Source organism: Penicillium longicatenatum (assembly GCF_028827895.1).
Source record: "Penicillium longicatenatum strain IBT 33135 chromosome Unknown contig_2_segment0_segment0, whole genome shotgun sequence".
In the NCBI taxonomy this organism is placed as follows: Eukaryota; Fungi; Ascomycota; class Eurotiomycetes; order Eurotiales; family Aspergillaceae; genus Penicillium; species Penicillium longicatenatum.
This window is the reverse complement of record NW_026643120.1, coordinates 549,659-574,153: the sequence shown is the minus strand read 5'-3', so window position 1 is coordinate 574,153 and position 24,495 is coordinate 549,659. Positions and strand designations below refer to the sequence as shown.

The 24,495-nt window shown below is 49.0% G+C and overlaps 9 protein-coding genes across 9 annotated transcripts; 6 read left to right on the top strand and 3 right to left on the bottom strand.

The window, feature by feature from the left end:
* Positions 1–222: 222 nt before the first annotated feature.
* N7484_002737 (putative homeobox and C2H2 transcription factor) lies at positions 223–2,769 on the top strand (the record flags this gene model as incomplete). The annotated part of the gene is made up of 1 exon (XM_057113157.1): positions 223–2,769. The coding sequence occupies one exon, from the start codon at positions 223–225 to the stop codon at positions 2,767–2,769; it is 2,547 nt and encodes an 848-aa protein (XP_056973297.1).
* Positions 2,770–3,929: 1,160 nt separating this feature from the next.
* N7484_002736 (uncharacterized protein) lies at positions 3,930–5,806 on the top strand (the record flags this gene model as incomplete). The annotated part of the gene is made up of 3 exons (XM_057113156.1): positions 3,930–4,173; positions 4,227–4,701; positions 4,753–5,806. 3 exons carry the CDS (start codon positions 3,930–3,932, stop codon positions 5,804–5,806), a joined length of 1,773 nt encoding a protein of 590 aa, XP_056973296.1.
* Positions 5,807–6,234: 428 nt separating this feature from the next.
* Positions 6,235–8,547, bottom strand: N7484_002735 (uncharacterized protein; the record flags this gene model as incomplete). Its single annotated transcript, XM_057113155.1, has 1 exon — positions 6,235–8,547. The coding sequence occupies one exon, from the start codon at positions 8,545–8,547 to the stop codon at positions 6,235–6,237; it is 2,313 nt and encodes a 770-aa protein (XP_056973295.1).
* Positions 8,548–9,037: 490 nt separating this feature from the next.
* On the bottom strand, positions 9,038–12,633 carry N7484_002734 (uncharacterized protein; the record flags this gene model as incomplete). The annotated part of the gene is made up of 8 exons (XM_057113154.1): positions 9,038–9,735; positions 9,793–10,453; positions 10,502–10,602; positions 10,664–11,786; positions 11,837–11,928; positions 12,013–12,297; positions 12,338–12,444; positions 12,518–12,633. 8 exons carry the CDS (start codon positions 12,631–12,633, stop codon positions 9,038–9,040), a joined length of 3,183 nt encoding a protein of 1,060 aa, XP_056973294.1.
* A 2,505-nt stretch (positions 12,634–15,138) lies between these two features.
* On the top strand, positions 15,139–15,924 carry N7484_002733 (flavin reductase family protein; the record flags this gene model as incomplete). Its single annotated transcript, XM_057113153.1, has 1 exon — positions 15,139–15,924. The coding sequence occupies one exon, from the start codon at positions 15,139–15,141 to the stop codon at positions 15,922–15,924; it is 786 nt and encodes a 261-aa protein (XP_056973293.1).
* Positions 15,925–16,568: 644 nt separating this feature from the next.
* Positions 16,569–17,983, top strand: N7484_002732 (homoserine acetyltransferase family protein; the record flags this gene model as incomplete). The annotated part of the gene is made up of 6 exons (XM_057113152.1): positions 16,569–16,713; positions 16,769–17,264; positions 17,325–17,425; positions 17,490–17,637; positions 17,708–17,787; positions 17,853–17,983. 6 exons carry the CDS (start codon positions 16,569–16,571, stop codon positions 17,981–17,983), a joined length of 1,101 nt encoding a protein of 366 aa, XP_056973292.1.
* Positions 17,984–18,437: 454 nt separating this feature from the next.
* Positions 18,438–20,732, top strand: N7484_002731 (polynucleotide adenylyltransferase; the record flags this gene model as incomplete). The annotated part of the gene is made up of 8 exons (XM_057113151.1): positions 18,438–18,586; positions 18,648–18,796; positions 18,850–19,224; positions 19,281–19,492; positions 19,550–20,162; positions 20,209–20,323; positions 20,379–20,514; positions 20,661–20,732. The coding sequence occupies 8 exons, from the start codon at positions 18,438–18,440 to the stop codon at positions 20,730–20,732; spliced, it is 1,821 nt and encodes a 606-aa protein (XP_056973291.1).
* Positions 20,733–22,302: 1,570 nt separating this feature from the next.
* N7484_002730 (uncharacterized protein) lies at positions 22,303–23,738 on the top strand (the record flags this gene model as incomplete). The annotated part of the gene is made up of 2 exons (XM_057113150.1): positions 22,303–23,616; positions 23,682–23,738. 2 exons carry the CDS (start codon positions 22,303–22,305, stop codon positions 23,736–23,738), a joined length of 1,371 nt encoding a protein of 456 aa, XP_056973290.1.
* Positions 23,739–24,254: 516 nt separating this feature from the next.
* On the bottom strand, positions 24,255–24,452 carry N7484_002729 (putative quinol monooxygenase; the record flags this gene model as incomplete). Its single annotated transcript, XM_057113149.1, has 1 exon — positions 24,255–24,452. The coding sequence occupies one exon, from the start codon at positions 24,450–24,452 to the stop codon at positions 24,255–24,257; it is 198 nt and encodes a 65-aa protein (XP_056973289.1).
* Between the last annotated feature and the right edge of the window lie 43 nt (positions 24,453–24,495).

Below are 24,495 nucleotides of genomic sequence, written 5' to 3'. Positions count from 1 at the left end.
ACGAGCCTTCTAACTAGGACTTCCAGGGCCCGATTTAACGCTGGGTCCAAGGTCCATACTACTCCACTCCTGGGACATGATTAATCACCCAGCTCTACCCCAGACCAGGGATACCCTTCTCAGACCGACTTTTTTCAACCTTCCCCGTATCTTTACAAAAAAATTATTTGTCTGAAAAAAAAGTATTCTGACGGTCTTGACGACCGCTTCTCTAGTAAAGCCATGGAGTACTTCGACTTTGAAGGTGCCTCATCGGCTCATGAATCCAACCACCCGAGTGACGACGTCGGCTCGGTTGATCTAGAATTTGATGACGCCGAGGAAAGGGCTGTCAATTTCAAATCTTTGCTTCAAGATGAATCATTGGAATTTCTCCACGACCCGCCTGTCCCGGAGACCGCCGAACAAGACTTACCTGATGCCGTTGGTCCCGATCAGGACACCGGAGTCTACCCCATGTTCCGCGCCGAACAGCCCTGTGACTTTTGTCGACGAATGGGCCTCGATTGTTTTGTTGCCAAGCGTGGAGTTATGCAAAATGGTTGTACCTGTTGCATCTCTCTCTACCGCGAATGCAGTTTCACCCATGCCAAAGTTCCTGGCAAGTTTCTTCAAACATTACATCCTGTGTCAGAGAACGCCTACATCCCAACGGGCGGCCTGACTGGGAAACGAGCACTCAAATCCGTATCCTACGGCGGCTTTGGGGATGATTCAGAACCGCGTTCCCGCAAAAGCAGCACTACTCGATTTTCGCGCAATGCCCTCAATGTTCTCAAGGGTTGGCTGCGAGATAACAACGATAACCCATATCCTACTGAGACTGAGAAGGATGAATTGAAAAACAACACCGGCCTTACAAGAACACAGATCGCCAATTGGCTCGCGAATGCTCGACGACGTGGCAAGGTTCGCCCTGCCAGTGGCCCTGGATCTTCTACTCCAGGCGCCGTTAACATCCCTGGTCAAGAATCAACAGATGTATCACTCATGACTCCCATTGAACGTTGGAAACACTCGCCCCCCGAAAACGAACCTGCCACCATCGGTGATATTGCTCGCGCCTTAGCAAACCCGCCATTCGATCCGTCCCGTCAACATCGTCTGTCCCAGTCGGGTCACGTGAGGGCACATCGCCCTGGATCTACCAATGAGTCAAGCCACGCAAGCTCAGACCACAAAAGATATACCGCCTCAGGAAGTAGTTTGGATTCTAGTCACTCATCCCTGTCTGACCTTTCCTTTGCTTCCGCATTCTCCCATCGATCCTCTCGTTCATTTGGCTCAATGGATCGCAAAGAGCGTCGCCGTCGCCGCAAGGCATCGGTACCTGTGAATACTTTCAATCATCAGAAGGCTCGAGCTGTTCGACCCTTCCAGTGCACTTTCTGCACTGATTCTTTTGCTGCCAAATATGACTGGCAACGTCATGAAAAGTCCATGCATCTCATCTTAGACAAGTGGACATGTTCCCCTCATGGCGGCGTCACTGAAGAGAATGGCACACTTCGATGCGTCTTCTGCTTTGCCATCAATCCTGACAAAGACCACTTGGAAACACACAACTATCTCAATTGTCAAGAAAAGTCCATCCAGGAAAGAACTTTCTATCGGAAGGATCATCTCAATCAACACCTTCGTCTCATGCACAATGCCAAGTTTCAACCCTGTATGGAGATTTGGCAGAGTAGCATCACCAACATCAAGTCCCGCTGTGGGTTCTGTGCATCAGTATTGCACACTTGGAAGGATCGCGTGGACCACCTTGCCGGTCACTTCAAAAATGGGGCCAACATGTCCCAATGGCATGGGGATTGGGGCTTCGAGCCCTATATTCTCGAGCGTGTTGAAAATGCCATTCCACCATACATGATCGACTATGAGTGGCGCTCACCAAATCCTTGGACCACCGTGCAGGCGCAAGGGGATGGATCTACCCCGAGGCTGAGTGTACCCAATGACGCCAATTGCTATGACCGTCTCTCACACGAGCTCACTGCGTATATTCACCATCAAACCGCAGAAGGATTGATCCCTACCGATCAGATGATACAAGCTGAAGCCCGTCGAGTTATTTACGGCAGCGATGATCCTTGGAATCAAACCTGCGCCGACAATCCTGTCTGGCTAGGTATTCTGAAGCGCGATACTGGACTCCAATCGGCTGTGAACAATGACAGAATCCGGTACTCAGATCTTGGGTTACAACCTCCCTTTGCCGTTGATGGAGGGCTGCGCAATCCCCCACCAGAAACCAATATTCTAGCAAGGGCTGTATGCCCTGGTGCCCTACCCAGCCCTGCAGTATCCAGCCCTGGTCTCCGGAGTCCGGCCTACCCGGGAACCGGTTTCTCTTCTGCCGGCCCTAGCGGTACAGGCAGTCTTTCAGGCAGCTATGTTGGTAGTGCAGGGATGGTATCAGCTGGCATTCCGGCACTTTCATCTGATTGGAGTAGTAGCCTTCCAGGCAACGCTTCGGCCTCTTCTGCTCCTGCAGACGGGTCTACTGACCCGTTGGTCCAGATGGGCTTCGACCCAGACTTTCTACGACGATTGAACGACAGCTACAGTGAACTTACGCCGCCTGAGCTGGAGGACCTGCCTTTAAGCCATCCCTCGGCTTATGACGGTAAGGGAAAAGAGAAATGGGTGGATCCGGGCCAACGAATCTCAGATCCTAATGCCTTTCTCCATTCAAAAGAGGACGGTCCTGCATCAGAGAATGCCCAGCAGGGCCGGCCTGCATTTTATGATGATGTGGGGTTCTGATTGATGTTTTACGATGATATTTGAAGCCGGCCTCGAGAAGCAAAAGTGTAATGGTCTCTCTGCATTTTACGAGCATTTCTATAACAGTATTTAAGACCGATTTTTGTACTACAGAATGATGAATTTACATTTCAATTACATGGCGTTTCTTAGTCTTGGTCTGTCACACCTCATCCTCGTGGAGAGGAGCTCGATTTAGAACCAAGCCACCACCACGCGTCCTTGTTCCATACCCAGATGCGTCATTATTGCTTTTGGTGCTCACAGTACATGTTATGGAGTATCCTGACCCACTTTCGACAAGTGTGGGGCCTTTTTGTGCACCAAAAAGCGGGTTCGCCAATTAATATTTCGGAATTACGTCGGAAGCTGATTGACTCATACTCTGCTCTCGTCAATGGTCGGCTTCTTCTCTTTGTTTACGACCCACCATTCTGGTTGGCTGGTGTTGAACCTGCAGAACGCCGAGACAGGATGTCTCACTCGTATCCAGGGATCAGGTACCTTTACAATGGCGTACCTGATTCGTCCCACGCAAACGATTCTATATATCATCTGCCTATGATGAACAAGACTTATTGGCGACGCTTTGACTCCATCACTTTGCATGATAACTTTCTATCACGGTCACATTATCATTCGGGCTTACTTCCACCCGACATCTAGATTGGTGGCTCTCATCCGAGATCTACCTCTTACCAGATGCAGGGCCAACGGGGCAGATGCGCTCTTCACCCCGACGCTGGGGAAACATCTCATTTCATGATTGGCGGTACCTTCAACCTACTACCCCTGATCCCAGTTCTATAGTGCATAGTTGTTTAATGCTCGGATGAACTCCTCCTTCTGCCCGACCCTGCTGACAAGTCTGCAACCTTGGTCCCATGGTCACCGATCCGTATCGGGGACCTATTCATTCTTTCAGCTTGAATCAGATATTGCGTAAAATCAGCTGGAATGTAATTTTTTACGAACATGAATGACGACGTGTGGCTTATCATGGTGAACCTTGAGAACCCTGGGCCAAATCAAGACGAACTGCATTCTTAGTACATATCTATATTACTAAAACTCGTGTTTATAACCGAGATCATGCCCGCATACATGTCGTGGTACATTGATGTTAATCAATATCCCAATATCAAGCTTTGACAGTCGCTATGAAGTCTTCAACTAGTGCTTGGGTGTTCTTAGCCCTGCTTTTCGTTCAATGGGCTTCGGCCGAGCTTGTTTACTTTTCCATTTGTCTCACTTGGGCCAAAAGAGAAGTTGCGGGCTTCACCAGAGACGTAATTCTGGTCAATGATCAATACCCGGGGCCTCCATTGAATCTAGTGGAAGGCGATGAAGTCATTTTTGACGTGCAAAATGACTGTCCATTCAACGTTACCGTGCACTTTCATGGTAGGTTCATCTATTTACGAACATAATTTCAACATACTGACCTATGGCCGTAGGCATTGAACAGCTCAATACACCTTGGTCAGATGGCGTCCCTGGCTTGAGCCAACGACCAATAGACGAAGGGCATTCCTTTCGCTATCGATGGACCGCACATCAGTACGGTTCATACTTCTATCACGCACACCATCGTGGCCAGCTTGAAGATGGTCTTTACGGACCTATTTATATTAAACCGTCGAACTCTGAAGAAAGGCCCTTCAGCATGATTACCACCAAGTCCTCTGAGCTTCAAGCAATGCTTGTTGCAGAGAAAAAGACCTCGCCAGTTATTTTGTCTGACTGGCGTCTCTTAACATCAGAACAAATCTGGGCGGCCGAAGAAGCGTCCGGTGTTGATTCATTCTGTGCGAATGCGCTTTTGATCAATGGGAAAGGCTCCGTGAACTGTTTTACGGCTACAGAGCTCGATGCGCTAACTACTGACAACCAGAGAGCAGTCTTGGGTAATCAATCCCTGACGGACATTGGGTAAGTAGCCAAATAGATGGAATGTTCAATCATCTGCTGATCACCCGCCAGATGCTTTCCACCAGATAACGTTCCCACTCAAGGCAATTACACGCATGATTTGAGCAAGCTCCTACCAACCATGTTCTATGGGTGCACGCCATCCCACAGCCCCCACGAAGTCTTTACCGTCAACGCCAACGACAAATACGTCAGCTGGGACTTGATCAGCGCAGCAGGAATCTTAGACCTGATATTCTCCGTGGACGAACATGACATGTACGTATACGCCGTCGACGGCCGCTATATCCAACCCGTCAGTGTAAACGCCATCAGCCTCGCCTCTGCAACTCGCTATTCAGTACTAGTTCCCCTTAATCAAATCCCGGGTGACTATACAGTCCGCATGGTCAGCGGCGCAGCACAACAAACCATGAATACAACAGCCACGATGCACTATAAGGGTAAATCTCAACTAAATCGACCTTCTAACCCCTGGATCACAATACCAGGCACGAATGCGACTGCTGACACCGTCTTCCTGGACGATACAACTCTGATCCCGTTCCCGGTTATCTCGCCCGCTTCTATAGCAGATGAGACCTTTAAACTGTACATCGATCACTACAACGCATCTTATCTATGGACATTGGGGAATTCGAGTTTCAACCTTGAACTTGAAGAGTCCCAGCCTCTCCTCTTTAATCAGACCTCGATCCCAAGTGACCTGATAATCAGAACCAAAAACGGGTCTTGGGTTGATCTCATTATTCAAGTTGGAACGCCGCTTCAGCCTTCTCACCCGATCCACAAGCACTCCAATAAACATTTTGTTATTGGGCGAGGGAATGGCACTTTCACCTGGGATACCGTCGCGGAGGCTATGCTTGAGACTCCTAGTTCGTTTAATTTGGTTAATCCGCTCATCAGAGATACGTCGATCACGCCTCTTAATATTGTGCCCACGTGGCTGGTGCTGCGGTATCAAGTTGTCAATCCTGGAGCGTTCTTGCTGCATTGTCATATTCAGGTTCATCAGAGTGGAGGGATGGCTTTGGCAATTTTGGATGGGGTTGATGCTTGGCCGACTATTCCGCCTGCTTACCTGTATGACTCGGGTTTTTGAATTGCACATATTTTGAGGAATAGAGGAGGTAAAGAGGAGCTGGATTGCAGATATGGGATCTCGAGTATATAGTGACTGGAACCAATATCTTGAAGGTTCATGGATAAATGACTTTTTACGGACAAACAACAGCAGCAGGTTGCTCATCGCAATCAATCTTGGAAGTGCAGTTGCAGCGATAGCAGTAAAATAGTATTTTGAATACATAGGAAACATGAACGTACTCGGATTTCTGGCAACATTATCATACATTCATTGCGCCCAAACATGACCATCAAATTGATATAAAAGAGAGGCTAGCTGGCTAAATAACATTGAAAATACCCAAAATGTTTAGTATATATAGCAAATCAACGCATTCCCAAGCGTTTCAGCTCGTGTCATTCCAGTCGTAAATGCAAAGTTCCTTATTCCTTTGCGTAGTTCGATCACTCCGTCGGAGCAGCATCTTGCTGCTCGGTCGCCCCCTCGGTGACCACCTCCTCATTCTCCCCCTTCTCCTTTTCCTCCTCCTCTTCCTCGAGGTCTTGAATGACTTCACCTGAGTAAATGGGGTCCTCAAAGAGCTGCCCAGCAGCCTCAATAGGAAGAGTGACCTTGTCCTGAGAATCCTCCGATAATACATCTTGTGTTTGTTCAGCAACCCCAGGGAGCTCTGACTCTGTGATATCCTCGATAAGCTCCTCTCGGACAATGGATTCCTGAACTGGCTGTTCGAATGCATCGGTAGGAAGAGGAATCTCATCTTCAGATGCCACCGAAGGCTCGATTTTAGCTTCCTCCAATTGCTCAGTTTCAACTTCCTCCAATAGTTCGATTTCTGGTTGTTCCATGGCATTAGGCAGCTCCATCTCACTTGTCGCATCGGTGGAAGGTGAGGGCTCATTGATCGCATCAACCTCAGATTCTTCGATAGAAGAATCCGATAACTCTGTGGGGTGAGACGTTTCCTCAGTAGCAGAAGGCTTTGCCGACTCAGAAACTTGCACGGAAGCCATCGCAATAGAGGTTGGAGCGCTTTCCATCTGCGCAGGTGTCTCAGAAGCAATTTCCGCCGAAGCCATAGCAGAAGAGACAATATTCAAAGACTCGATGCTCGAAGAGACAATGGACAAGCTAGGTGACGGAGCTTCCATGCTGGCGGGGAAGGATAGTCTCTCCCCATTCTGGAAGAAGAATTGCATAGCAGGCATCTGCTGCAGCTGTTGCGGACCACTTCCAACGGCAAGGAATGCGACAGCTATAGACATGATAACTAGCGCTATATTCCGCTTGTCGCTAGCGAGCACTCGAATATAGTTGATGAGCAGGGTTCCGAGGGCAATCTGGTGCTCCGGCTCTTGGTATTTGATCTGTGGTGTCAGGACTGGAATTGGATCTGCCTGAGCAGATGGTTGAATAGACCCAGCCTCACTAAAAGACCTGGTATGTTCTTGAACAGAAAGACGTCGAGAGTCCATATCCTGGCTTCCCGCCTCGCATATAGCTAGCATGCCCTGAGGCTCTTCCTTCGGTGCAGCCGCACGCTCCTCCAAGATCCGTTTCTCCAATGCCCTGCGCACGTTTGACGGCAGCCAGAGCCCAACCTCCACATCAACCTTTTCCATCTCTTTCCATGCAGCCGCCCAAGCACCAGCGCGCATAAGGCCATTAGCTGCAAACACTCTGATCTCCCACTTGCGGTTAGAATCACTCCGGTGAATGACCCGTCCACCACAGTCTGGACACTCCTCGCCTTGTTCACCATCCGTCTCACTCTCACTTTGATCAGAGTGCTCGCCCTCAGATTCGGGGTTGCTTTCCTCATGACCCAGGAAATGACCTTGGTGAACACGTGCGTGCTGCAGTTCCAAACTTTCCAAGAGTCGCTCTTCGAGCATATCATATAAATCTTCAGGGTGGGAGATTAGCACGCCTCTGTCACGGAGGACTCCAGATCCGACTTTATCTTGTAATCGGCGCCAGCGTTTCCAGTATTGTGGTGGTAGAACGTCCTCCACAATCTCCTGGTTCTGCGGCTCTGAGGCGCCAGGCACTGGGAGAGAGGGTGCAAGTAAATTGCAATGTAGCAAGACAAGAGGGTAATCTTTCTTTGGTTTAGGTTTGGTTGTCGAAGTATTGGGTGAGTAATATGGCGACCGTTTCACTGGCGAAGATCCGGGGGAACGCATTCCCGCCCGACGTCGCGGCGGAGTCAAGTATTCGTCATCCTCGCCTTCATCTTCCGTGTGCATTTGTATAGCGCGCACAGAGCTTGGTTTCCGGAATGCTGCTTCTCGAGGCCGAATAGTACGCATAGTTCTAGGCGGGTCGTCGAAATCGCCAAAGCTAGCTTCTGATTCTTCAATTGTGTAGCCGACCATTTTCTCGTGTAGGTTCATTGGTGGCATTGATTTCATATCGTTGATTGGATGTATAAGGACGGAGGCTGGCATCGAGGAGACGGATGAGCGGCTCGAAGTACGGGATTTCATATGGTCGAGCTCGTCGTCTATTTCACGGCCGAATATGTCGCTGGTTGAGTGGCGGTTTGAAGAGCTAGATGAATTATACTCATACTCCTGACTCGAAACTCGGCTACCATCTGTTGCTGATCCGTTATCGCTCTGTGGAACGTGGGATGTCTCGAATGTGGCAAGTAGATGCTCCTTGCCGGGAGGGGCGCAGGGCTGGGGGCTTAGGATTTCATTTGAGGAGTGAACTCCAATAAAAGGATGATTCTCATCCCTCAGTCTCGCCATAGGGATTCATGTATAGTGAAAGGAGATTATAAACTTGAGACGTGTATCTAATGGCCTCATGCGGTGACGATGTGTTGACAGTAGGCTCACCGCTCCGTCTCCCGGGGCAACCCTTATGGCCGTTAGGCTTCAAGGTTAGGCTCCTCGACTCCGCGACTCCACTACTTAATTTATTTAGAACAACATACCCAGTGAGAGAAGTAAATAATATAAAGAAATTCGTAAAATGTGCCCTATGTGTCTTTTTTCCCAATCAAATTTGGGATACGTTTCGCGCTGCTCAAGAGACAAGAACCACCCAAATGTAACCAAAAATAAAACCAGCAGGCGATCTATGAATTGCTGCAGGATAGACCACCGCCAAACGCCGGTTATATCATCCAATCCAAAGATATAACCCAAGATGGGCACAAAACTCGCTCAAATAAACAAGGGGAATGCAAATCTGCCTTGAAAAGAAGATACATGTACACGTGAGAAGATTCAAACATTACTGCGAAGGTCGAGTACTGTCGTCGGGGCTCATGAGAGGGTAATTATGATTTTCACCAAAGAAGCTGAGAACATCTTGCGGGAGATATTCCAGCCATGGCACAATCTCACTGTTGGAGAAAGGAAATGATTCTTGATCGTGTAGGGAGCTCATATCGACATCGTGGCTTCCGATCATCATGCCTGGATTGTGGGCGTGCAATGAGAGAGGCAGGTTATTTCTAGCACCCATATGCGCATGATTGCCATGGTTTTCCGTAGCCCCAGAGGAGACTGGGTAAGCATAGGCAGAAGCCTGGCCATCCATTTGGTTGGATGAAAAGGCTGGGTTGTAGCTCGAGTGCCCTGAGGCGCCAGGCCCTGACTCGGGGTAGGGAGAGTTTATGCCCATAAAATATGGTGATTCCGTGCCGATGGTATGAGAAGGAACTTGAGGATACTTGCTGTTGGCCGTGGTAAGGGAAGACGCCTGGCTTTCACCGTGGGAGATGGAGGGGGTGAGAGGATGCGCAAAAGAGGAACTCGAACTTGCTCCAGCATTTGTGACAACGGGTAATGGTGGAAAGCTGTGACTATATTGCGACGAATAGGCGGGTTTGGCAGGGCGGGCCTCGGCCTCTGTTGTGGGCATCTGATACAGTAAACTCAGGTTGGGCTGGGAAGAGTTGGTGGCTCCAGTCAATGCCCATCCAATGGCTAATGAGGAAACATTGTAAGTCAAAATTCTAGCCTTCATTGAGTTCCGAGGCTTACCTTGACTGGGATCAAACTTTGGGGACCATCTCCCATCGGTCGGGACATCGGCCACGCCCGGGGGTCTCTCGGACATTTGAGGTACATCCGTTGGGCGCCAGCCGCCAGCTCCAAGTGGTGTTTCGCCTGCGGTGTTCTCCATATCCTCTGTTGTGTACAGAAGAGGATTCACAATACCCTTAGCCTTCTGATCTAGCACCGTCAAGATGTATCCGGTACCTTCCCAGTACGAATTCAGCGCCTTCAGCGCCTTGTAGCAGCGTTGGTAATTCTCCTTGGCGGCGGAGGCAAGCAAAATGTGCTTGGCAGTTGGATTGCGTTCTGAACCATGAGACGGCTCTATTGCGGGCATCACAAAACCACTAGATTGATTGTTCAACAATGGCTGCGGAAGAGGCGATGTTCCTCTCGATGCAGGCGACGCATAGTATGCGCTTTCCATCAAGAAGGCACAAGCCGCAATGTACATTGGCTGGCTGGTGAAAGGGTTCCCGATGAAGCTCTTCCCATCCACCAGTTCCGAGAATGATAGAATATCAGCGATTGTCTTCGCCGAGGACATTGAAAGTTCGCGGCTGTTAGGGTAAAGATGCTGTATTGATCCGCCAAATGAATTCAAGAGAGTAGGTTGGTGAAGCAAGACAATTAATGTGTGAAACCACTGTGAGATGTTAGTTCTGTTTCAATGAATAGATATAGTGATACGGACAAAATGAAGCAGAATGAAGTTAGTTCCCTCCTTCGCTTTGACATATGCTTGGAAATTCGCTGCGTTAAAATGCAATTTCGGAGATAACCGCTGATAAATGCCTAAGAGAAGGAAACATGTTAGAATTTGTCCAATGTTGATCATGAACCGAGTAGCTGATACCTGTCAAATCACTTTCCATACCCGCCAGCCTCTTGAGCGTGTCAGAAGTGACGTGGTTGACATCTTGTATACCGTTAATAAGATCCGTCACTCTCCCGTAGAGATGAATGACCCGAATTAGTGGCGGAAATGGTGCAGGCCAGCCATTTGGTAATTGGGATTCGGACTGAAGAGGAAAGCAAAGCTCGATATCCTCATCACGCAGGGTAACTGGCCGACCGGTTCCAGAAGAGATGACCCGATCAAGGAAAAAGATGCTCCAGAAAGTATCAACTCGTTCCTTTTCTCGGGCACGTTCAGTTCCAAAAACGGGTGGTAGTGTCTTAGGACTTTGGTATACGTCAAGATCGTCATACTGATCTTCTCGTAGCTTGCCAGCCTGTCCAGTCATCACTTCACTCGGCGTCACTCCTTTCCGTCCATAGTTGTGCTTCAACCCTTGAAGCTTTTGCAAGCCAAGGTCCTGTGCCATTCTGATAGAAATCCCCAAGTACATCCAAAGGCCACTATCATGGTTAGAGCCAAACTGCTCGTAAGCCAGTAATAGACAGGATTGGACAGCGGAGAGGGTTGGACAGGAGAGTGAATCAACCAGTGCACTCATTGCTCGGTGTGCAAAAGGTAGTCCGCGGTCCCACATTTTGATGTCGGGCAGCAGCTGTGAACGATCGATGGGTGGTGCCTGAGGAGGTCCAAGTAACGGGTGAGGTGAGAACCTAGCAGCTAATGCGCAAACGGCATCCACCAGCATAGTGTCAACCTTCTTCTCTTTGAGGTCCTGAAGGAACCTTTCTCGTTGAAGGAATGGAAAATTGCAGCCAAGGTGCGTGAAGAAGAGGTCGCACAAGTGAGAGACTAAATTTGATACTGGGGGTGTGTCATCTCGGTCGTAAAATGGGATCGTGTTGGCGTCTCTACTGTCACGGCTGTCAATCGCAGAGGGGCCACCGGGTGTATCTGAAGTCCTAGGACTACGCAGTGGGGACAGAGACTCTATACCGACGTAATTAGCATCAGTGGAAAGGCAATACACGGACGCATTCAGCTGCCCTGCCAGGATGGGTAGGAACAAACCTGATGACATTGACGGATTGCTCTTGCGTGATCCTCGAACTTGCACAACCTGATATTAAGTTAGAATGAAAAGGACAGCGCCTTGGCGGGGTCTCAAACCATTTGTTTGAAGCCGGGCACAATTGCAGTAGGTCCAAAATATCGAAAATACGGGACATGGGTGCGGTTTCCAGAGCTTAGAGATGTCCGGCCTGGGTAGGTACTGAAGTTTAGAATTACTTTCATAGACGGTGACCAACTTTCGGGCCACATGTTCAGTATGGGTTTCAACTTACTGCTTCCGGGGGTATCGCCAGCGCCATGCGAGTCGGATTCTTTGCGCGCTGAAGTGTCTCGAGATAATGATGCATCCTTTGAGTCCGATTGCTTTGTCACCGGTGACCTATTGGGTGTTGGTTTGGACAAAGGTCTTGGAGCCACTGCCGGAACAGGCTCGGGTGAATAGCTCTCCGCCCGTTCTTTGTGCAGATTTGTATCGCTCGAGTCGACAGGAGGGGCGGGTGGCATGCGCGAAGCGGAATCGGACTGGGATCGCTGATGGGCAGTCGATTCGCCGTACCCTAAACAAGTGTGTTTGTAGTCGGTGCATGTCTTGCACACTAAATTCAGTGTAAGCGGTGTGTCGCTCATTAAGGGCGATAAATAGCAAGTTCGTACCTGGCTGTTCCCCCGAGCATCTGATCTTGCGACGGCGACAAGTCAAACAACTAGAAGAATCAAAGTCCCGTTAACATTTCGGCGGGCTCTATAGAGACATAACATGGGGCGCGCTTCACATACGCGGCATTCACTCGGCGGCGCTTGGTCTGTGGCTGGCCATCGGTGGCGACGAAGCGAATCTGTCGAGGGCCGGAGGTATTGCCGCCATTCTTCGGTTTGGAGGAAGGAGGGCTCATGGCGAGCGACGAGATTAACCGTGATCACGAATCATTGGGCACAGGATGTTGGCCCTCGGGGCGTCGTTACGATCGAGTCGAGACGCGAAGCTTAACCCAGGGCGTGGCCGGATATAGGGCAGACGAAGCGGTAAGATCGATTGTGAGAGGCAAGGATAGACTCTGGAAGCGCAAACGTCATGAGGCGGAAGGGATTTTGGCGGGATGCACAGAGGAGGCCCCAGAGCCCAATAGGAAGGGGTAGCTTCAAGGATTTGTTTAGGAGGAAATGTGGAGGGGAAGACGAGACGGGCTTGAAAGGAGGGGAGGATTCGGTTGCACGATAAAGCTTTTTCTCGATTCCTTTCTCCCTCAAGATAATGTACTGGGTACAATCCGATGTACGATCTGAAATGATTACCGTACGGAATTCCAGTCTCCCCTTGACCGCCCCATTTCAACGATACATATTTCGCCGAAAACAGTGCCACGACAGCTCGGCCCACAACTCAGGGACAAAATAATGACATCCAAAGATCTGATGGTCATGGGATGCACATGGTGGGTCTCATTCCCATCAGATCCCCTGGAACCAATAGCCCGTGGCAATGGGATTGGACCTATGACCAAAGCCTTGGTCCTTCTAGGATGAAGATCGGCCCTGCAGCGCCGGAACCGAGGGGTACTCAGTACAGGTCTCACGGTATGAAAGCTGGGGCTAAACATAAACGTGGAGTCCAGACTTCGCGGGGTTCCATAGATGGAGCTTGATGGGGTTTACAGTGTCCACTCGGACCAGTCGGGGAACCGTTCCACTCCGGCAATTCTTCCCTACGATAATCGCCCTCGAGACGAGCACTCGTGTGGTCTGGCCCTGGGAAGCATAGCTTGGGAAGGAAAACCTATTCTAGTATCTGGGGAGAAAAAGTCTAGGGAATACCGTACAAGGTTAACCTTATCTTTGTGATCTTCAAGGGGGTGTTTTTTCCTCCCGGTCGGCGCATCTCCGGTGGTCGCAATCCCGAGACAACTCGGTCTTTCGGCGAACGGAAATTTCTAGAACGCAAACGTACGCGGGGCTCACAATTGCTGATCCTTTCACACATACGTACAGTAAAAACAGCGTTGGGTTGCGTAATTAGAACTATGATATCATGGCCAATTAGCGAAAGGAAAATTGTTTACTCTGTACTACAGTACATCTTCTTTGAGGAGCCAGCCTAACGTAAGGTTGCCCATGGGAAACCAGATCAATATGGAAGCCGAGACAGCGGCTAAATCAATCAATTGAATGGTAATTAGCCTATCTTTTCCTCATTTGTGACACACCTCGTGTACGAATGTCAACTATTGCTTTTTTTTCTCGTTCTCCATAATTGATTACCGAGGTGGCATCACTTGACCTGCTGACTTCAGAACCAGAATGATGTATACCGCTATTAGCGATATAATCCTCACTCTGTGTATTCACTGGAGCTCGACCTAGTTCGGCTGAAATGCATGTCAAGTCCTGGATATTATATTGAGCATCAATGGCCTTGTTAGAAAACACCTTGGCTGTGACCTGGATTTGACGTCACAGCGTTCAACTATTGGCGGGATTGAAAAATTGCTTTCACAACAGCCGGATCAGAGTGGAGATTGTCAGTATGGGTGAGCTTGTTGTATCCTTCTTTCTGATTTTTTTCTTGCTGCTGGATTGGTTCGCAATGTATCAATTCATGCTTTCCTTTCAAGCTTAAACCGGAGTCACGCTCTTCAAAATATAGTTCATGTGGATCCAAAGTCAGTTACAGTACTATATGGCAAGGGTCCGTGGATATTCCAGGGCTTCGGCGTCGCGAGATTGGATTATAAAGTTGGCACTCGACCCCGAGATTGTAGACATCAGATTTCATGGTATATATTCGCGACTTGGAATGTTTGAGCGTCCACCTACTCATCGTGTTTCTAGATTTTCCCCGACTTTTGAATTGAAGTGTAGTCTTGAAATCTTTGGAAACATTTCGCCAGCTTTGGTTCTTCCTACCATTGGACATGGCTAGATTATCTTTGCTTTTTGAGTCCGCATTCTATTAAAAGTTGTGACTGATATTTCCACGGTTTCCCGAAATTGTATAGGGAAGTAGGAAAGCGGGCCGTGCCCCTAACACTCAATTACCACTGGTTCCGACGTGGAACCAAGCTTACCTCCGCGGGAATTTCGTCATTACAAATGCGCTGCGATAAGACATTCCCTTCCAACAACCTCATGTCTGCACTGGCAGCCACACTCCGGACAACTCGTTACATCTCCGTCCCCTTCAGATCGTTGTAAGTATCCACTATTATCGTCACAGTGGCAACAGCCCAAAAACACGCGCTGCTGATCAATGCGTCTTGACGTCTGACGTGTATAACTTACTGCGGGGCATTTGTATCACAATGGCTAACTCACAGCCTTCATTTCCTAGTCCCGTTAGGCCGAATTGCCTTTCGAGCCCTGCACCCCGTCTCATTTGCCGATCTTTCACCAGTACATCCAGCATGTACAAACCGCGGCCGGATTTCAAGCAGGTCGAAGCTACTCGGCCGGATTTCCGTCAGGATACCGAAGTCACCATCACAAAAACCCCAAACCCTGCATGGAAGGAGGGCGATGGGGCGAATGATGGCGGCGAGAGTTTGAAGAAAGAACATATTGAAATTGATCCCTTCGCCGAAGGCCGCCCGGTCGCGTCGAACTACAAGCTCCTCATCTCCAGCATCGTGCCTCGTCCCATTGCTCTGGTCAGTACGCAATCTGCAGATGGGTCAACAACCAACCTGGCGCCATTCAGCTACTCGCAAGTTGTCTGCCACGACCCACCGACTTTTATCGTGGGATTCGCCGGTGGTCTCGGGAGTGCTAAGGATACCCTGCGCAATTTGCACGAGACCGGGGAGTGTGTGATCAACATTATCTCGGAGCACTTTGTGGAGGCTGCCAACTCGACTGCTATCAACACTCCGTACGGTGTATCTGAATGGAAGACTTCTGGTCTGACCCCCGCGCCAACTGCTGTTGTCAAGCCGGCGCGTGTGAAGGAGTCGATTTTCTCCATAGAGGCGAAGCTGGTCGATACTAAGGAGTTTGAGAGTCGCGCAACTCCTGGCAAGAAGACTGGTGCTATGATCACTGTTGAAGGTGTACGGTTCTGGGCTCGCGAGGATGCTATCGATGAAGACCGGTCTGCCATTGACCTGAAGGTTCTCAAGCCTATCAGTCGGCTGGGTGGCATCAGTTATGGTCGCACTACTGAAGCGTTTGAGATTCCTCGTCCGTCCATTTGAGGGAAATTGCAAATTTATTAGATATGGCATTAGATATGGCATTAGATATGGGTCATATGGTACTTGGAGCTCGAAGAATATATAGAAAGGGGGCTTGGAGATACATGAACGGTTGAACGAAATACATAGATCTATTAACATCCATCGAAGAGTAAGTTGAAGCAATCTGCAAGGTACCTGCTCTGCCCATTCCCAAAGGCCAGGGGGATTTGGACATTGTAATGTTCTCCAAGCGACGGAAATTGCAATTTCCGTTCTGATTGTTGATGTAAGCCCAACAACCTGACGATCACAAGTAAAGTTATACCCCGGCAAAAAGTCCTTGGCCTTGAAACTCTATAGTATTGATTGTGTTAAATCGAGAATGATGCGGGGAAGAGAATGCCATTTGAAAGGCCATAAGGTATCCGCGGGAAATCGTACGTTCTTTCTCCCGTTGTTGTCGCAATCTCCGACAGGAAGCGTATCTCGTGCGGAGAGAGCGGGGTTCTTATCTCCAAGCTTTATATCCCAGTCTACAGAGCCCGAGCACAAGGTTGACAGACCACCAAACATATTAGATATTGACTTTTGAGGGTTGAGCAGCTGCCACTTCAGAGGATTTGAAGGACTATCTCTCCATTCAAAAGACAAAGAACAAAGTCATGTCACAGGAGGATTTCGAGACCTACAAGCTTGGCGACTGGGAGCTTCAAAGCGGGGAAAAGATCGTCGATGCTCACATCGCGTTCAAAACATTTGGAGACCTAAACTCACCAGCAATCCTGTACCCAAGCTGGTTCTCAGGCTGTAAGTGTTGAGATGTTTGTGGAATTCGGCCACACTGACAATCATACGACTTTAGCGCTTTCCGATAACTTCTGGTTGATCGGAGAAGATAAGACGTTGAACCCAAAGAAGTACTTCATAATCGTCACTGGTCTGTTCGGAAATGGGCAATCTTCATCACCGTCTAATCAGCCTACGCCCGGCCCATTTCCAAAGGTGTCGTTCTATGATAATGTACGGGCCCAGTACGAACTAATTACGAAACACTTTGAGATTACACACCTGCGCGCTGTAGTCGGGTGGTCTATGGGAGCTGGGCAAACTTTTCAGTGGGCAACTCAGTATCCCGACTTCATGGATCTCGCAATCCCATTCTGTGGATCGGCGAGGACTTCGTTGCACAATCAAGTGTTCCTGGAAGGCGTAAAAAGCGCACTTCTTGCAGTTAAGAATACGCCATCAGCAGGGGCTGGAGAGGTTGGAGTGCAGAAAGATTCGTCTGAGTTCCGGACTTGGACGGTTGAGGAGAAAGAAATCGGTCTCAAGGCAATGGGCAGAGTCTATGCTGGATGGTAAGAAACTCGATATTCCTAGTATATTCTTTGAGAAGAAGCTAACACATGGCTACACAGGGGTTTCAGCCAAGCCTTTTATCGGGAGAAACTGTATGAGAGTGTTCTAAAGTACAAAGGACTCGAAGACTTTATGCAGAATTTTTGGGAAAAGTGGGCTTGTTCGAAAGGTTGAGAACTCCATCGCAATTTACTTGTTCAGCTGACGCTTACCTTCTCTTATAGACCCCGAAAATCTGTTGGTCATGGTCCAGACCTGGCAGAATGGCGATGTTTCTCAGCAGCAGCCATACAACGGAGACTTTGAAAAGGCAATGGCGTCGATCAAGGCAAAGACTCTTGTTTTGCCATCCAAGACGGATCTATACTTCCCGTAAGACCACTAAAACTACCTACCTGACTCACATAGCAACGAAACAATGCTAAAGAAGGGTTATGGTTAGACCGGAGGACTCGGAGTATGAAGTTGCATGCATGGCGCCTGGGGTTGGAAAACTGGGTGTTTTCCCCTCTATTTGGGGACGTAAGCACAACCCTTTGCTACCCATTTAACCAGGTTATCCATCAAAGGCTGACCAGTCTGTGTAGATTGGGCAGGAGGCCCTGGTGACAGTAAAGAGGACGTGGAGTGGCTGGACAATCAGCTTGAACAGTTCTTTGCGGAGAACAAGCCGCGTGGCATTGCAGGCTTGGTGGAGATGGTCAAGAATGTGCTGTAATAGCGCACAACTGCACACAAACAAGCTCTCATTAATCAGTTTGTGTTTTTTTTTTTTTAAGACGTTTTTCTGTAGCCAGCTGGAAATTGAGTGAATAAGAGGTTTTCAAAAGATAGCAAATCCAGGTTGTCATGCAGACAATAGACAAAAGTAGGCAGAATGGGATGGATCATGTGATGAACTGAGTAAGCGCCTTGCAAGCGCCGAGTCGCAGCGTTTGCGCTGTGGCCTTCCTCGATTGCTTTGCCCTGCCGTTCATTTCGTTCCTCACTTCCTAGTTATTTGTTGGGTGTTTTGTCTTTTTTCATTCTTGTTCCTCTAGGTGCTTCTAATCTCTGGACTTTACCTTACTACCCTTGGCACGCGACTGTGACGTCTATTCCATTTCCCGTTATCTAATCCCCATCCTCCATCGCGACAGAGGATCTCAGCTTTCATACACATACATACTACAATGGCTGCTCAGCCTGCCCGCCAGTGGGGTGTGACACCCCCGATTTCCACTGTACTCCCTACGAAAGATGAGTTGGTTGCGAACGATGACCTTATTGCGGAGCTGAAGGCACAAGACAACTTTGAACCTCCTTCCGAGACAGAGCGGAGGTACGTTGATCAGCGGTCGATGATATAACCGCCCTAGAGCCAAAATTGATTGATTTGGTAGACAACAAATGCTTCAACTGCTCCAACGTGTCGCATTGGAATTTGTCAAGATTGTCAGTCGCAAGAAAGGGCTGTCGCCTGCCGCGGTCGAAGCCGCTGGTGGAAAGATCTTCGCATATGGAAGCTACCGTCTCGGTGTTTATGGTCCAGGTGAGTCGCATTGCGGTAAAGTATTCTAGCCATCTCTCACAAGCTTTTCATAGGTTCCGATATCGATACCCTTGTCGTTGGCCCGCAACACGTTCTCACCGAAGATTTCTTCGCGGAATTCCCACCTGTCCTCGAGCGAATGGCCCCGGAGGGCACGATTGAAAAGATGACCCCTGTTCCGGATGCATTCGTGCCTATTATCAAATTGGAGCTGGCTGGGATCAGCATCGATCTAATCTTCGCTCGGCTCATGATCCCTTCAGTGCCGATGAACCTAGACTTGAAAAATAATGACTATCTGCGTGGTTTGGATGAGAAAGAAGTCCGGTCACTAAACGGAACCCGTGTCACAGACGAGATTTTGGAGCTTGTGCCGCAGCAAAAGACCTTTCGCTTGGCATTGCGCGCAATCAAACTATGGGCTCAACGTAAGTGACCCCTTCGGTCTGCTCACATGCTGGCACTAACGGCTATATTCATTTAGGACGCGCGATCTATGCGAACATTGTCGGTTTCCCCGGCGGTGTTGCCTGGGCCATGTTGGTAGCAAGAGTTTGTCAATTGTATCCACAAGCAACCGGTTCTGTGATCGTGGGCAAATTCTTTCGCATTATGAACAAATGGGCATGGCCGCAGCCCGTACTGCTCAAGCCAATCGAGGATGGCCCCTTGCCGATGAAGGTTTGGAACCCAAAGGTAAGTCATTGTTGCATACTACAAAGCTCACGATAGACTCTAATCCTTCTTTATTAGATTTACCATGGTGACCGTTTCCATCTCATGCCTATCATCACTCCTGCCTATCCTTCCATGTGCGCAACCCACAATATTTCGATGTCAACAAAGACCGTTATTCTCCGGGAGCTCCAAAGAGGCGGTGACATGGTGGATAAGATCTTCATGAAGCAGCTGTCCTGGAATGATTTGTTCACTCGTCACTCCTTTTTCACAAATGCTTACAAGTATTACCTGAGCATCACAGCCTCAAGTAGGACAAAGGAAGCGGAGGCTATCTGGTCGGGCCTAGTCGAATCAAAGCTGCGACATCTCGTCGGAGCTCTGGATCGGAAATCCGTCATTGCCGTAGCCCACCCCTTTCCGAAAGGGTTTGAACGAGTTCATGTGACCCAGAATGAGAGTGAGGTAGAGGCAGTCAAAAACGGATCTACCAAGTACCAAGCCAAAGGGACTGCAACAGAAACGACTGATGAAACCAACGATGCTGCCCACCAAGCCGCTGCCCAGACTGGCGCGGAAAATGTGACAGTCCCGGAGCCTTCTGAGAAGCCAGTCCAGAATGATGGTAGTTCGACCATATACACTACAACCTACTACATCGGACTGGAGCTGAACGCATTAGAACAAGGTATGAAAATACATCGAGTCCTGTCAAATTCCTCTAACCATTCTAGGTGCCCCACGGTCTTTGGATATCTCGACCGACTCTCAGATTTTCAAATCCACCTGCACATCATGGCCTGGGTATCAACCCGAAGTCATGGATCTAGCCGTCACTCATGTTCGCAGGTAAGTCAACGGTTGCTCACCTGAATGACGAGCCTCTCATCTCACTGTTTCACAGTTTCGATTTGCCAGACGATCTGTTCCAGCCTGGTGAAACCCGTCCAGTCAAGAAATCAAAGAAAGTTCCGAAAAAGAACGTTCAGAAGGCCGACGGAGTCGGTCAGGGCCAAAAGCGAGGCATTGATGAGTTGGACGTAAGTAAAAATAAGCGAGCTAGACTGAATCTGACTGGGCAAGACATCGGCACCCAGACTCGGCCCTCCACGGCCCGCCAAACAGACCCACAGTCATAGCACAGAGTACCGGCAGTTAGGAAGGACTAATATCGTTTCTCCCCCAGGTCCCGACTCAAGGTACCGCCAAACGCCAAGTGACACCGAACAACGTCTCGAGTGGCCTCACTCCTGCGTGAACACGGTCTGTCAACTCAGAATTCCCAGACTACAGACAATCGTAAAGGGGCTGGTCCCCACCAACACCGACCCAACACCAACACCAACAAAAATCCTTGTATCCAACACAACCTACAGATTTTCAATCCCATAATCTGCCCACAATCCATCCTGTGGATTTGATCTCAGTTTACTTACCAATGGTTGCCTTTTAAAACCGAGCCTCTGCGCTCTAAAAGCACAAGGTTGGTTTATTTTCCCATTCGCCCTTCCCTGCTTTACACCTGTCGATTAGACTTGAGGCTATATCCTCGGAGAAGTCCGAGTGGACTCATCCTACAAGCTACCCCATCTGCATGTCCTGGCTATCTTTGCGTTCCGCGTCCCTTTACATTCAGGTAACCTGTCCCAGGCCTGAGAGTCTGGCCTGCATTGTATGATTATCTCGCGGGCTTCCAGATCGGAGAATGCAGATAGCTTAGCTAGGATAGTCTAATCAAAGGGATATCCTCGCCATGGGCGGGTGACGCGTAACATCTGCCTTTTCAGTAATTTGACGTGGTTTGAGATCCGGGTCTGAGATTTTCGAAATTTTGGTAGGGCTGTGCATATGTATAATGCACCTGCAGTAGGAATTACTGCGTCGGGAATTTCTCGGATTGCTTGATTAACTTAATCCTACAATAATTGGCCGATTTTTCGAGGACGAACCGGATACAGAGCCTTGTCCCCCTGGATCAGCAATACGTTTGAAGGAGTACTCATTCGTAGGTATTATAGACACCAGGTCTTCGGCGCTCCTCTGAGGTTCGGATTTTTGCTATGGATATTTTCACGGCAAACCGAACGGCAAGTCGGCACAGGCTTGCATGACTATGGCCTTTAGGATCCACAAAGCCGACGGGTCGCTCGCTTGCTTCCGAATTCACTCGGCTACGCGTAGTTAAGTATGTTTAGGCCCGCGGACAGCATCGCTTGGCAGTCGCTAATTTTGGGGTTTCCCGATTACCCACGGAAAGATCCAAGCCAAGCTTTCGCTATCTGGAGTAGTTCATTGAATTGTAACATGATTTAGAAATTGAAATGTCAGATTCGTAGATTAAACGTAATAACACCGCATGTAGCCGTGTTAACCGCGTCAGGGTCACGGACTGATTGGTTCAAGGCTTTCAGGGCCTCACTAGCTGAAGAAAAAAAAGCTCTGCTTCTGCTTAGCGGGATCCACGGTTGAAGGCAAAAACGTGGTCCTCAACGTTAAATGGCTTACATACGCCCTGGTGAGATGGCGTGATTCTTAAGGCAGACCAATCATACGTTCCGGAAGGAAGCCGCGACCCCACTATCTGTCCGATTTAGGAAGGCGCCGAGAAACCCAACGGAAGGTACGCCGGACTATATCCGGTTGCGTTTTGTGGTTCCTTTGCCTCTTGCGCGGATCAAAATCTGTGATCTACAGTTTCAGCTCCTGGTTTAATTTTTCGTCGCGTCAAAGCTTCAGAGGTTGCTTCCTTCGTTCTCTTTCCTTCTTTCTTTCATCGTGCAGCTTTGTACTATTCTTCGGCCTCGATCTTTACGCCGCACACAGCTCCGATGTACAAGAAGGAAGCTGAGGATCATATCGGCCCCGAGCCGATCCATGACTTGACCATGGACGCCGATATGAATGATCGTGAGAAGCAGATCTACCACGGTGGCATGGAGAAATTCAGTCGGTTGGGATGGAAGCGTCTGACCATTGTTCTGATCGTCGAGGCTGTTGCTCTTGGAAGTCTGTCAATCCCGTCCACGTTCGCGACCCTCGGTATGGTGGCTGGTGTTATCTGCTGTGTTGGAATTGGTCTCATCGCAGTCTACACGAGTTATATCATCGGTCAAGTCAAAGTCAAGTTCCCGCATATCTCCAACTACCCCGAGGCTGGCCGTCAGATGTTTGGTCGGTGGGGATACGAGATTCTCTATCTTATGCTGTGCCTGGAGCTCCTTCTGTCGGCTGGATCTCACTGTTTGACTGGAACCATTGCTTTCACGAATATTACCGGTAGCAACGTCTGCGCTGTTGTTTTCGGTGTCGTGTCCGCTGTCATTCTCCTGCTCTTCGCGATCCCGCCTAGCTTCTCCGAGATGGCTGTTCTGGGTTACATCGATTTCGCCTCTGTTATTATTGCTATTGGTATCACCATCATCGGAACTGGTGTTGAGGCCACAAATTCGCCTGGTGGCCTCGCTGCTGTGAATTGGTCCGCCTGGCCAAAGGAGGGAATCACTTTCGCCGAAGCCTTCATCGCCCTCTCCAACATTATTTTCGCCTACAGTTTCGCACTCTGCCAATTCTCCTTCATGGACGAAATGCACACCCCAACCGATTTCCCTAAGTCGATCTGGACCCTCGGTCTGGCCGAGATCTTTATTTATACCATTACTGGTGCCCTCTGCTACGCTTTCATCGGCCAAGATGTCCAGTCCCCCGCTCTGCTGTCCGCCGGTAGCCTGCTTAGCCGGATCGCGTTCGGTATCGCTCTGCCAGTTATCTTCATCAGTGGTTCCATCAACACCGTGGTTCTGGGGCGTCTGATTCACGGCCGTATGTTCGAAGGATCCAATATTCGCTTCATCAACACCAAGATGGGCTGGATTACCTGGCTCGCAGTTGTCACCGTCCTCACCATCCTTGAATTTGTCGTCGCTGAGGTTATTCCCTTCTTCGACGACCTGCTATCCGTTATCTCTTCCCTCTTTGTATCCGGATTCACCTTCTACTTCCCGGCTATCATGTGGTTTATGTTCATTCGCCAGGGCAGCCTGTTTGACCCCAAGAACATTGTCCTGGGATTGATCAATGCCATCATTCTAATCATTGGTCTGATTGTGCTCGGTGCTGGAACTTACGCCAGTGTTGTCGATATTGTGAGTGACACCTTAAGCTTTTTCTTGATTTCCTTTCAAACATGGATACTAACATTCGAATCTAGATCAACTCCTACAAAGAGGGTACCGTTGGAGGTGTCTTCTCGTGTACTGCCTCATAGGTTTCACTGTATTATAGATCATGTTACTTAAGCATTTGCATCAAGCGACTTTTTAATTATTCCCCGGAAATTTCATCTTCCAAATTCCAATTTCCATGTGGTCTTCAAAAGTGCCTAGGGTAGTAGCTTGTACTAAGGGACATCGCCAAGCCTTCGCTGGTCAGTGTGGATGCTGAACGTCTTATTGCTCTCAATACCCCTTGAGCATTTCACCATATTGGTGTACAACTCAAGTATACATCATAATCTAAATGTCTAATACTGATCTTTCGCCATGCAGTATTCTGGCGCAAGACGATTGTAAATCTTAAACTCGCGTGGCTTAACAAACATCGGCTCTGTTGCAGCTAAATATGGCCTATAGTAGTCCTTGGTCATTTGGTTCTATAAATGAAATTATTATGTTGTTATGGGGAATAGTGAATTGATAAGTTAACAAATGAAGAGATCAAAGTACTTGCCTCCATGAACCATTGGGTAGTCGTGTTCCTAATGATATCGTTAGCGTACGTTCTCTCACAGAACAGGAAGGACATGCCAGTTTTCCACCCAGGTCAATGTTCCCGGGTCCGCTGGATCTTGATACAATTCAAAGAAGCGGCACTCCGGTTCCTTCACAACGGCGTCATACACTGGTTTGAAATGCTCGAGGAACTTTTCCACATTGGAGGGATCGATATAGACCTTGACGTGGAGACTGAAGCTGGAGGCCATATTGACGACTGCGGGGTAGACTGCGGGGGTTGGAATTGAAAGG